Here is a 13,270-nt window from a genome sequence, read left to right as displayed (position 1 = left end):
CTGAGGCCTCCACCTGGCTGGTCCTTGAGTGACTCTGAACTACGGGGCTCCTGTAGATGTGAGCTGGGTCATTACTGTGAAGCTGGGAGCTGCTGGCCATTCTGACCCTCCAAGGAAGAAGGGAGGAAAAGGAAGAGAGAGAGAGAAGGAAGGCCTGGCCAGAGCGCCCAGCTGCTGCTGTGGATCTACATGGAAGGTGACCCCTGCCCCCCTGACCCTGAGCCCAGAAAAATGAATTCCAGGAGAAGGTGCACAGTTTCAGGCCCCACATGGTTGCTATTTGAGCCTGGATGGCAGGAGGTATGGATCCCAACCCTGGAATCTCCTAACTCACCACAGGGTCTCAGTCCAGTTACTTTCCCCTCTGGGCCTCAGTTCACCTTCTCTCAAGTGGGCATAACACCCACCCTTGTGGCTGCTGAGAGGAGCCACTAAGAGACTGATTTGGGAAACATGAGATCTGTGCAGACTCTGCACCCATCACAGAGAAAACAGCACAGCCTGGGAATTAAGAACATGTTTTCAGCATGACTGGGGTGTGAGTTCTGGCTGAGCTGCAAGGGCAAGTCACTTCCCCTGCCTGGACCTCAGTTTTCCCATGTGTGAAATGGGGAGATAATAATCCCTTTACAGGGTTCTTAGGAAGAATAGGTGTGTGAAAAGTTCAAAACCAGAGGGATGAGGGTCATCGCCCCCACATGGTCACATGTCTTGTGGCATTTCCCGCCACCCCTGAGCTCAGTGAGTGGTTATGGCTCAGTTCCATATGTAATGAGCCAATCCAACCACCAATATGAGCCCCAGATGTTTGTAAAGCTTCTGGTCTTTCACATCCATTTTCTCTTGTTATGAAAAGCAAACAAAGGAGTAAGCGTTTCAACTTCACAGTCCATCACTCCACACCACTGCGTGGTTTCAGCCAAACAGGTTCAGACCTGGATTTCTTCCCAACTGCCATTGGTGCTATGATCTTTTTAAGTAGACTTTGCTTAACTCAAACCCCAAGTTCAACACTCGTGGCAAGGTCTTAGCAAAGCACTGAGGTCTCTTCCTGCCCTCCCATTTCCTTGCTGCAGGCCTTACAACGAAGGCTAACATGGCTGTTGATTGAATTGTCTGAGCCCCCTCTTGCCTGCCGCTGCCTTGGGGGTCCTCAGTTCTTTGGGTTTTGTTGCTAATTCCCACAAACAGTCTCAATTTTTGTTATGGCTGTTCCTGTGGCATGTGGAAATTCCTGGGCTAGCGATCGAATCCATACCGCAGCAACAACCTGAGCCACTACAGTGACAACACTGGATCCTTAACCCACTGTGCCACAGTGGGAACTCCCACAATCTCAATTTTTAAAAAAACTCAATGAATTTTACTATATGTGTGTGTGTGTATACATACATATAAATATGTATATTATATATAAAATTTTTTTAGGGCAGCACCCACGACATATGGAAGTTCCCAGGCTAGGAGTAAAATCAGAGCTACAGCTGCCAGCCTATACCATAGCCACAGATGCAGGATCTGAGCTACATCTGTGATCTACACCACAGCTCCCAGAAACGCTAGATCACTGGCCCCCTGAGCAAGGCCAGAGATCGAACATGCATCCTTATGATACCAGTCAGATTCCTTTTTTGTTGCACCACAGGGGGAATGCCGCATTTGTTTATTTTTGTTTTTATGTCATTATTCTAGGGTCTGAGATATTGCTGTGGTTTATGTCAAAAAGTATTTGACCTATATTTTTCTCTAAAAGTTTTATAGTATCCAGTCTTATAATTAGGTCTTTTAATCCATTTGGAGTTTTTGTGTATGATGCTAGGAAGTATTCTAACTTCATTCTTTTACATGTAGCTGACCAATTTCCCCAGCACCACTTATTTTTTCATTTTTTTATTACTCAAATGAATTTATCACATCTGTAGTTGTATAATGATCATAACAATCTGATTTCACAGGATTTCCATCCCACAGCCCAAGCACATCCCCCCACCCCCCAAACTGTCTCCTCCGGAGACCATAAGTTTTTCAATGTCTGTGAGTCAGCATCTGTTCTGCAAAGAAGTTCTGTCTGTACTTTTTTCAGATTCCACATGTCAGTGAAAGCATTTGATGTTGGTGTCTCATTGTATGGCTGACTTCACTTAGCATGATAGTTTCTAGGTCCATCCATGTTGCTAAAAATGTTAGTATTTCATTCTTTTTGATGCCCAGCACCACTTATTGAAGGGACTGTCTTTTCTCTATTGTATATTCTTGCATCCTTTGGCATAGATTAGTTGACTATAGGTGCATGGGTTTAATTCCAGGCTTTCTATCTGTTCCACTGATCTATATTTCTGACTTTGTGCCAGTACCACACTGTTTTGATGACTGTAGCTTTGTAGTAAAATCTGAAGTCGGGAGCCTCTTTCCTCCAGCTCCACTTTTCTTTCTCAGGATGACTTTGGCTATTCTGGGTCTTTTGTACTCCCAAACTTTAAAATATTTTGTTCTAGTTCTGTGAAAAATGCCTTTGGTAACTTGATAGGGATTGCCTTGAATCTGTAGATTGCCTTGGGTACTATAGTCATTTAAACAATATTGATTCTTCCAGTCCACGAGCACGGTATATCTTTCCACCTGTTTATGTCATCTTTGATTACTTTCATCAGTGTCTTATAGTTTTCAGAGTACAGATCTTTTGTATCTTTAGGAAGTTTTATTCCTAGGTATTTATTCTTTTTGATTCAATGGTAAATGGGAATGTTTCCCTAATTTCTCTTTATGATCTTTCATTGTTAGTATACAGGAATGCAGTTGATTTCTGTATATTGATTTTATATCCTGCAACATTACCAAATTCATTGATTTAAAACACATTTTCTTGCATCAAATATCAAAGTGGCTGATCTACTCCCTCAGTTGTACCCATATTCCAACAGACACCTCCCAGCCTCTCTTCCATCAGTTCCACCACCTCCATTATCTCCATCTCCTCACCAGCTCTGTCTTCACCTCCATCTCCTCCTCCAAGGCCACCATCTCCACCACATCCATCAGCTTCATGACTTCCACTTCCACCACCACCACCAACTACATCATGCCCACCCTGTAGCCATTGCCCTGGCAAAGGTTCATTTCTGGGCCTTTCTTCTCCACTTGAGGGTCAGGAAAGGATGGTGATGGTAGTGAGGGGATATGTTCCATGTTCCCCTGCCAAAGTCTACATAATAGATGTATTAGCTAAATTGCCTAAATGAATGAGATACCTCCTGCCCTCCCCCATCTGAGAGTGCTAGACTGCTGCAGGTCTACACCCTGGCATGTAGTGGACTCACATCCAAAGTGTTAAATGACCAAGCCACATCTTGAACTGCCTTCTGGAGATGCAGACATGGAGCTGTCAGGACAAGACTAGTCAGGAAAGCTCATTTTAACTCAGTCTACTGAGCTTCTGCAAATGTGACACGGGAAGAAGTTTTATATCAGCTTCATAAGGTTGCAGTGAGGCTTAAATGGGTAAACATGCATTTACAGAGCTTAGCACCTTGTTGGGCACACAGTAGGTATCCCATAGGTGCTGGTAGCCAGTTGTATAGGAAACACATGATCCTTGCCCCCTCGTCCAGTGGTTGACTGAAGGAAGCACCTCTCACCCATCTCTTCTCAGATGCTGCTCTTTCCCTGCCTGGCCAACCCCCGGCAGCTCTTCCAACAAGGCAGTGCCTTCCTATACCTCTGAGTCTCTGTCTAAGCTACCCACTCTCCCTGGAAGGTCTTTCCTTTGCTGGAACCCTCTGCACTCTAAGCTCCCACAAAGCTCCCATGCATTCCTGTCCCCATCACGGCACTTGTTCAGGGAAGCAAACCTGCCTATGTTTGCGTGGCCAAAGGTGAAGCTTTGGTCTGAGTCATACCTGTCACCCAGCACCAGGCCTGGTCCTAGGAAGGTGCTGGCTGCTGTGGGCTGAGTGAACAAAGCTCCTCATCTACCAGTGTCAGATGTTTCAATGTCAGCTCCTCAGGGAGGCCTTCCTTGATCACCTTCTCTACCCAAGCGGTTCTCAAACTACCTTGCATTAAACCTGAAGGATTTCTTTCTTTTCTTTAATGGCCACACTGGTGGCATATGGAAATTCCTGGGCCAGAGACTGAACCTAAGGAGCAGCTTCGATCTACTGGACGGAATCCTTTAACCTACTGCGCTATTGGGCCAAGGATCCAACCAACTCCTCCGCAGAGACCAGAGCCACAGAGGTCGGATTCTTAATCCACTGCACCACGGGGGGCACTGACTGCTGATTTTCTAGGTGCGGGGAGGGTCCCGAGAATTTGCATTTTTAACAACTATGGCACCCTAAAAGCCTCGCTCTGCCCCACGTCCGACCCTAGTTCATCTCCTTCAAGGCACTCATCACTCTCTGAAATGATAATTACTGCTTATCTGTCTTACATCTCCACTGAGCACCGTCCCCACATCTAAGGTCCACGAGGGTAAGAATTTGGAGCTGTCTTGTTCTGCGCTCAGCAACACTCTTGGCCCACGACTGAATGAATGGCCAAGGTTAAAAGTGAAGTGATAAAAGGTCCGATGGGCGAAAGGTGCAGAGAGCCCCCAAAAGTTCAACTCGCCGACTTGCTCCCGCCCAGATCCTAGTCCCTTGAACCTTGCGCGACAACCTGAGTCCCCACGGCCACGGCCCCTTTAAATGTGCGCAGGGACGCCTCGCCCCTCGGCTCCCTCGATCCCTGACAGAGCAGAAAAGGGAAAAAAAAGAGCCTTCCTCTCAGGGAGCGGGAGGAAACGTCTAGGAGGGGGCGGAGGCGCAGCGGCAGCAGCGGAGGCGAGGAGGACAGAGCCCAGGGCGCTCGGAGCCCAGAGTCGGGAGCAGACGCGACGCCGCGCAGTACCTCGCCGCCGCCACCCGCCCGCGTGCTCGCGCCCCCCAGCCCCGCCCCCGGGGGCTCGCGCCCCGCGCCCCCACTGACCCTGCGCGCCGCGCGAAGTCCCGAGTGAGCGCAACACCTCCCGCCGCTCCGACCGCCGCCCCCGCACGCCCGGCGCTCGCGCCCCCGCCCCTCCCCGGCCCCGCCCAGCCCCGGAGGCTCGCGCCCCGCGCCCCGACTGGCCCTGCGCGCCGCGCGGAGACCAGTGCGCGCCGTGGGCGGGGCAGGCGCCAGGGGGTGCGGGCCCCGCGGGCGGCCATGGAGTGAGGCGGCGCGTGGACTCGCGCTCGGACGGACGGACGCACGGACGGGCGGCCCCGGGCTCCGCACGCTGGAAAATGAACAGAGCAGGTAGGAGGCTCTGAGCTACCTCCGGCGTCGCAGAACGCGCGCGAGGGGCCCCCGCCGGGCGCTTCCAGTTGGAGCCCGCGGGGCGCCGGGAGGGAGCTTCGGAGAACCATCCCCCCCCCCACTTCCCACTGGGCTCTTCCTGGGCTGAGGTGTGGACCGGTGCGGAGATCCCTCGCCCAAGAAGCTGAGAACGTCGGGGGCCCCTGCCTCCGGACGCCCAGCCTTGGGGACGCCCCTTCAACCTCGGCGAGGCCGCACCCTGTCCGCGAACGGCCGTATCCCTCTCCCCGCGCTGTCCCCAGATTGAGGGTCCCCTCGCAACGGAGAAAGGCATTCCTTTCGCAAAGGCGACTTGGTCGCGCCCTTTAATCCTCACTCCTGCTTCTGGAGGTCCCCGCCAGGCCCTCCGCTGGCCCCTCAAAAGCCACTCCCGGCCAACGGGATCCGACTGCGGGGTCTGTTCCTGGTCCCTCGTTAACCCGCGGCGCGCCCTTAAGCGGGTTCTTGCTTTCTTCTCTCTTCTCGACCCCCAGATTTGGAGCTCATCGTTACCACACAATCCAGAGCGCATCCCCCTCCCCCGCGGTGCCTTGGCGGGGGCTCTCTTTGTGCCTCCCGCAGGGGAGCGAAAGCCTAGGGGAAGCCAAGGCTGAGCCGCGCGCCCGGCTTCCCTCAGCCCTCGCGTCTCTGCCCTGCAGATCTGACTCTGCCAGATCAGGGGTTTCATGAAATCCAGAATGCGTTTGACGGTAAATAGCGAACCCTCCAGAGGAGTGCCATTTACCAGATTTATTAACTGAGACTCAAAGATGGGCGGTGCCTGGAACCTAATTCTGGGATTCCTGATTCCTCCACCGGGAGGGCAGAAAGTTCTCTCAAAGAGGCGAGTTTGCAGGGCAGCAGTCCCAGCTAACTTCATTTGCCTGCCAAGGAGCGATTATCACTTTTAATATTTTTCTCTTAGAATTTAGCTACAGGCAGCTCCCTCCCCGACCAACACCCCTGTCTGAAGCCATACTCCAAAACACACATCCCTAAAGAAACAGGAAGCCACCATTTTGGCTGTCTTAGAACCATATCCTGCTGCCCTGAGTGTGTGTGGTGTGTGTGTGTGGGGGGGGGGCTTCTCTTTTTAAAATCTTTTTAATGAAAAAAGTCATTGTCTTAGGAGTGAAGTGCAGATGGGAGATGTTTGGCTGGATTGATCTAAGGAGACACTTTTGAGTGTGGTAGCTGCCTCCCTGGGTCCATGCCCTGTTGTTGCTGGGCATGTGGACACCTGGACAGTGAGTGTTGGTCACAGAATGGGGGAGTGTGAGGGTGGAAGCAGAGGTGCCCCTTTTGGGGACTGGAAAAGACTGGAGCAGGATCCAAGTGCCCTGCCAGCCACTCCATGGAGGAAGAAGGTCGCCTCCTGCCTGATCTGGCACAGCCTGGACAGAGCCCGGCTAGCACTTTGCTACACTCCTAATAAAACTCCCTTTAAGACAATGGTGAGAGCCGGTCCAGTTTTCCTACATTTCCCTGCATGAGGCTTGGGCAAGCCCTCCCTTCTCTAAGAATCTGGGGAATTGAGTGAGCCAGAATACACTAAGAGGTAGGTTGGGTCCCAGAAAATCTCAGCAGTTACCACTCTGGGGTTCAGCTATGCTGTACTTAGCCTCTAGCATAAACCTGGTTACTTTTTCCATGTGATGGAAGTCATAGACCTCACATAATGATTTCTGTGTGCTCTGCTCGGAATTTCCTGATCATGTAACATAGTGGTTCACAAACGTGGTGGGACTGAATCTCAGAACCACTGTATACTCAGGTGATCTTGACAGGTTACTTAACCTCTCTGTGCCTCAGTTTCTTTATCTGAAAAATGAGGATAATCTTTGTCATTGAGTTCTCATGAAATTAAATAAAGCTTGTAAGGTACCTAGTACAGTGTCTGTCACATTATAAGTGACTAGTAAATTATGAGCTGATATTTAATCAGGTACTGCTTTTAAGTGTTTTGCTTGTATCAATTCAGTTTTCACAGTAGCCCTATGGTAAATACTCTTGCTCTTCCCATTTTATAGATGAGAAAACTGAGCTGCAGGGATTTTTATGGTCACTGATTTAATGAGGAGCCGAGACAAGATTGAAACACTGAATGAGGAGCTGACACATACTGCCAGCTTGAGCCCCTGCTTTTTTATCCAGTGCCAAATGCACAGTAGGCTCACAGGAAATCTTTGCCAATTGAATCTTTTAGGTATCCTTTGTCTGTTATTTCTCTTGAACTTCTCAACAGCCTTATGAAAAAAAAAAGGGACATTTCTTCCATTTTACCAAGAAAGAAACTGAGGCTCAGTGTGGCAAAGTGATGTGCCCATGATCACACAGCTGATCCCATGCAGCAGAGCTGGGTTGAAGCATGGGCCTTTCTGAGTCCTGGGCACAGGCTCTTCCCACTCTGCCCCACGTTGTGCTCCCAGCACGTGCCCTGTTGTGGATCACTGGACTAGTTTAACAGCAGCCTAATTAGAAATCATTGGGCTTGGCTCGGACATTCCAGCGGGCACCCAGGAATGAAAGTTAAATTAAGATGCAATTGGAAGGTGAAATTGGAAGATAATTACTCTTGGAACATATGGTTATGAGAGTTCCAAGGGGAGTATCATGAACTACAGTTGAAAGAGACACAGGGGCCGAAGATGGGACCATCAGGGGACATCATCAGAAAAGCTGTGAGTTTAATAGGCTGTTGTCACCCAGAGCAGAAGGCACTCACTGACTGGTGGCGCAGTCCCCTCACTCTACAGAAACTGAGGCTCAAGGAGGGGAGGGGACTTGCCCAAGGTCTCCCCTATAGTTACTGTCAGAGTCGAGAGTGGAGATCAGAGCTCTCGATTCCCAGTCCAGTGCTCCTCGCAGTACCCTTCTAGTTCAACTTCTGCACAGCTGACAGGGAGCCATGCCATGAAGGTGTGAGTGACAGATAGTTAATTAAAATAGAGAGAGAAAATACAAACTGGCACCAGGGGGCTGGCTAAGGATGATTTCTATCACCAGAAGCTGTTAAAAATCTCTTCCTCCTGTCACTGTGACTCCCTGCCCCCCAGTTAACTCTTGGCATCTTGGCTGGAAGTATTTTCTACATTCGAGTCATCCTCAGGTGAAGCAAACTTCGAGGAAGTCCTGGTGTTGGTACCTTGGGGTGGAGAGGGCATGCCCCCCCAAGGGGGAAAGATGTTTTGTGTGGCAGCCAGAGGGACTTGGGAGGCAGCAGAGGGTCCAGTAGTTCCATCCATGCTGGGTTCTGGACAGTCAGAAAGTTAAGCTTACCTCAGAGGAGAAGCCCCCTGCTCTGATCTGTATTGCAATTCTCCCTTCCCTGCCACCATCCAAAGCTCAGCCAAACCGGACACTTTACTTGCTCCCAAAGGGCTTGCATCCAGCTGCCTCTGGGCCTCTGCACACTCTGTTCCCTCTACCTGGAACACCAAACATCTTTTTTTGATTATGCAAATCATCCTTTCCTTCGCCATGCATCCTGCTGCTCTCTCTGCCGAGGTGTCTCTGGGCAGAATTGGTCTGAGACTTAGATGACCTTGTACTGTGGACAGGGGCTCTGTCTGGTTCCTTTTGGTGAGGGAGTTAGAGAGGGTCCTGAGTTTCATTTTCTCTTTCATTTTCTCTCCTCCTTTGGTCTCTTCTGCTGGCTTCTTCTCATAACCTTGGGGTACAGGGGCTCCCTCCAGGCCCCACTCTCATCTCTGCCCACACTCCCACCAGGCTTGTGCCCTAGACACCCTCTCATCCAGAGCTCTCCTGGGAGTCCAGACTGCTACACCCAAGGACCGCCCCCCTCCCTATAGTCCCTCTTAGGGGTGTGCTGGATAATTCAGATTTAACATGTACAGACTGAAATTCTGGTTTTCCCTCCCCAGCACCTGCAGCCTGCCCTGGTTCAGATGGTGGCAACTTCACTTTTCTAGTCTCTCCAACCCCAAACCTTCCTATTGTCCTTGACTTCCCTCCCTTCTAGCCCAAGTCCATACTGTCAGTAAATCCCGCCAGCTCTGCCTTCCTATTTGGAATCCAACTTTTTTTCCCACCTCCACTGCTGTCAGCCTGGTCCAAGCCTCTGTCTCCTCTTGTCTGGATCATGGCCTGTACCTCCCCACTGGTCCCCCTGCTCCCATGCTCACCTCTTCTGTTCCATTTAGCACTTTAGCTGGAGCATGCATATCCTTCTTCCTCTTGGGGCTGGGGGTGATCTGCACCTCCCAAGGACCCTCTGAGCACACCTCCTGCCCCACCCCTCACTCCCTTCAGCCACTCTAGCCTCCTTGGACCCACCTCTTCCAAGCCTTCACACTGATGACCTCTCAGTGAAGCCTGTCCCAGTTGCCCTATTTAAAGTTGCAAAACCCCCCAACTTCCAATCTTATTCCATAGATTTTTATGATCATCTAACATACCATGTATAACATACTTACTCTTTTTATTGTATGTTTCCACCACTAGAATATAAGACGTATGGTCTTTGTTTGTTTATTGAGATGTTCAAAGAGTCTGGATGAGTGTCTGGCACGTATGAGGTACTCAATACGCACCTATTTAATGGCACCGGACTAAAAAAAACGGGATGGGAATGAAGGAAAGCCAAACACTCACTTTATGGTCAGTTAGTCCTTCTGACATAGCTCATGGGACTTTCTCACTGGGTTTGCTGGCCCTGGTCTCACTGGCCCCAATTTCCCTGCGTTTTTACTCTTCTTGGCTTCACTAGAAGCTGGGAGCCCTGAGTGTCCACTGTAGAACATATGCCTGGTGGCAAAAGGGTGAAGGCAGAGGTTCAGGGCCTGGACCAGGAAGCAAGAAACTCCCATTCTACCCGGTCCCTGCTCTGGACTAGCTGAGTAATGCAGCCCAGTCACCTGCCCTCTCCGTGCCTCAGTTTCCTCATCTTTTGATGAAGGGGTCAGACCTTTCTGACCTGGTGTCCTTTGACCTCAGCGTGGATGCCTGAGCCCCAGAGCTGGGAGCAGGACTCTGTGGACACTGTGTACTTGTCACTCCCAGAGGCTCCTGTGGGGAAGGCATTTTCTTGCAGGATCATGCCTCAGATGCCCACTGTAACCTTTACTGAGGAGACCGCACTCCCAGATCAATAGCTTGATTGGATGAAGGATGGGATGGAGGTGGGAGGGATGCAGTCTAGGTGATGGTCATTTTTCACGGCCCTTCTGTCCCTCCGTCAGGCCCGTGTGAAATACTACCTGTTAAGGATGAGAAATGAGAGCCCCCACCCCAAAGACCAGCCGCTGCCTAACATCTGATAGTGAGGGCGTGATGCTGGTATCATGTTACCTGTCTGTGTAGAGCAAGACTTATGCCTGTCTGTGGGGAAGACAGACATTATTACAACAGTAAAAGCTACTGGTTATGGGGACCTCCTGTGGGAAGCCCTGCTCCTAAGCACTTTTCTCATATTATATACCTTTTCATCTTCCTAACTGCCTGTTGAGAGAAGGTGTTACTGTTGTCCCCATTTCACAGATGAGGAATCTGAGGCTCAGCCTCAGCTCGTAAGTGGCCAAGCCAGGATTTGAACCCAGATCACCAGGTTCCATTATTACTGTGTTACTCTACGTTGACAGGTCGCTGAAGCTTAGCTATTTAAGCTCTAAATGTTTGGGTTTGCCTTTTATTTTTAACCAAATAGGACAGAAATTTTTCTAAATTAGGACCTTTTTGATTGCCTATGGAAACACAGAGTTGGAAAGTTACTTCCTGTATCTTGAGGACTCTGGGCTGTTACCTGGACACCAGCGGTGGGCCTGGTTGTGGGCGAGGATGAATGCAGGTGGAGATGGGGGATTGTTACACCTGCTGCTTTGGCCTTTTAGCCTTAAGGTCTTTAAAGTCAGCTGTGCCTCTGTTTCCCCTTCGTGCTGTCAGCTGCCGCATCTTAAAACTGGCAGTATTCCTTTTCCCACGCCCCACTCCTCCTGGTTGGCTCTGCCTTGAGAAGGCGCACAAGTTCCTTAGATTCACATGCAGCGTATGAGTTCCGAGGCTCTGAAGTCAGACCCTTTGAGGGACGTGGTGCCTGGGCTTTATAAGCCTGTATCACTGCTATTCTGGGCCTTTTTCATTTCCTTTGGGGCTCTTCAGCTGAGGTTTACATAGCTCTGCCGGTTGGGGGGAGATGATGTTGACTTTGGCCTTAGACACACTGAAATTGAGGTGCCAGGGGGACGGTCCCTTGGAGGTGGGTTAGGAACAGTTCGAGCTGTGCTGGCCAGCAGCTTAGCCACCTGCCTCATGTGGCTGCTCAGTGCCTGAACCGTGGCTGGTCTGAATTGTGATGTGCTGCGAGTGTGAAAAACATGATAGATTTCGAGGACTTAATACAAAAAAAGAACGTCAACTTTCTCGCCAATAAATTTTGTATTTTGATTACTTGTTGATCCAAATGTGATTCATTGATTTATGTGATAATATCCAAAATGATCTTTTGGTCCAAAATGATATTTTGGATAATTGAGGTGGAAAATGTATTGTTAAAGTTAGTTTCACCTGTTTCCTTTTTACTTTTCAAAGTGGCTTTGAGGAAATTAAAAATCACGTGTGTGATGATAAATGTGGCTCACATCAGGTTTCTGTCAGACAGCTCCAGGTTAGAGACTACAGGGGTTGGATGCACAAGGATTGAAGTCAGGTGTGCTGACAGACCTCCAGCCCTCTGCTCTGTCCTCCTTCTGTCACGGCTGGGCTGGTGTCCTGAGGCTGCTCTGTAATGCACCCAAGGCTTAATGGGCTGGAACTGGGGAGTGAGACTGGGCTGAAGGGGGGCTTGTCCGTCTTACACCCGGGTATCGGGGAACCAGGCAGTGCTTTGGAAGCGATGTCAGGATGGAGTTGCAGCCCTTGAACTCTGCATTCCTCACCCTGCCCACCACAGGGACAGGGGTTTGGAGACTTGGCGGGAGGTGTGGAGGCGTGGGCTGGCTGTGGCCAGAGAGCCACTGACCTTGGCGGCGGGCGACTCCTCCCTTGACCCTTCCCCTTGTCCAGGTCACTCCCATCCTGCGAAAGCGAGCTGAAGTCTCGCCTCTCTGCCGGGTCTTCCTAGCCAGGGCAGCTCTTGCTTCTCTAACTCCTGCAGCACATATATGCTGTACCATATCTTTTATTCTGCCACATTCAGTACATCCTCAGCATGCACAATGTATGAGATCTTTTGTAAATATCCATGCTGAAAAATATCATGTAATTTCTTTTTTAAAAAAATTATTAGAGTTGATTTACAGTGTTCTGTCAGTTTCTGCTGTACAGCAAAGTGACCCAGTTATGCATATATACATATATATATGTATATTCTTGTTTCTCATATTATCCACCATCATGTTCCATCAAAAGTGATGGGAGGTAGTTCCCTGTTCCATTAAGCAGGACCTCATTGCTTATCCACTCCATATGCAATAGTTTGCATCTACTAATCCCAAACTCCCAGTCTATCCCACTCCCTCCCCAATTTCTACTGTGAAATATGGATGCAGGGAAGTTAGCTGGACCCTGGTCTTGAAGCATGTAGACTTCAGCAGTGACCATCAGGAGCATCACACATCACCAGCCCAGAGCTGTGGTGTGTCATTCTCCAGGGAGGGAGAAAACAGAGAGAGCTGTGTAGTCATCACATACAGGGGCCTGGGCTCAGTCTTCCAGTTGTCCTGTTCATCTTGTCTCCTTAACTCAGAGGGGAGTAGTCTGCAGCAGGAATCCTCTCCTCTTGGCCCTGGAAGACCTGACCGTCTGCAGTTCTTTGTGTATAGTAGGTGCCAGGGAATTAATGGTGGAAGGACAGGGGCTCAGGGATGGTGACTGTTGAGAACAACCTTGTTTCATGGGCACCTGCACGTGGAAAACCTTGAGTACCTGGTTGTTGAGTGAATGCCTTGAAGGATGTGGATGTCTTCCTTTGAGGAGCATAGCCGGTCATCCAATTGGC

At 50.0% G+C, this 13,270-nt stretch overlaps 1 protein-coding gene across 1 annotated transcript in view; it reads left to right on the top strand.

The window, feature by feature from the left end:
• Positions 5,129-13,270, top strand: part of FGD5 (FYVE, RhoGEF and PH domain containing 5) — a 129,827-nt gene continuing 121,685 nt past the window's right edge. The window contains exon 1 of the mRNA XM_005669809.3: positions 5,129-5,277. Coding sequence (XP_005669866.2) covers positions 5,265-5,277 — 13 coding nt within the window. The 5' untranslated portion in view covers positions 5,129-5,264. The remainder of the gene's footprint in view (positions 5,278-13,270) is intronic.

The sequence above is a fragment of the Sus scrofa genome, chromosome 13 (assembly GCF_000003025.6).
Source record: "Sus scrofa isolate TJ Tabasco breed Duroc chromosome 13, Sscrofa11.1, whole genome shotgun sequence".
Lineage (NCBI taxonomy): Eukaryota > Metazoa > Chordata > Mammalia > Artiodactyla > Suidae > Sus > Sus scrofa.
This window is presented reverse-complemented; position numbering and strand designations above follow the sequence as displayed.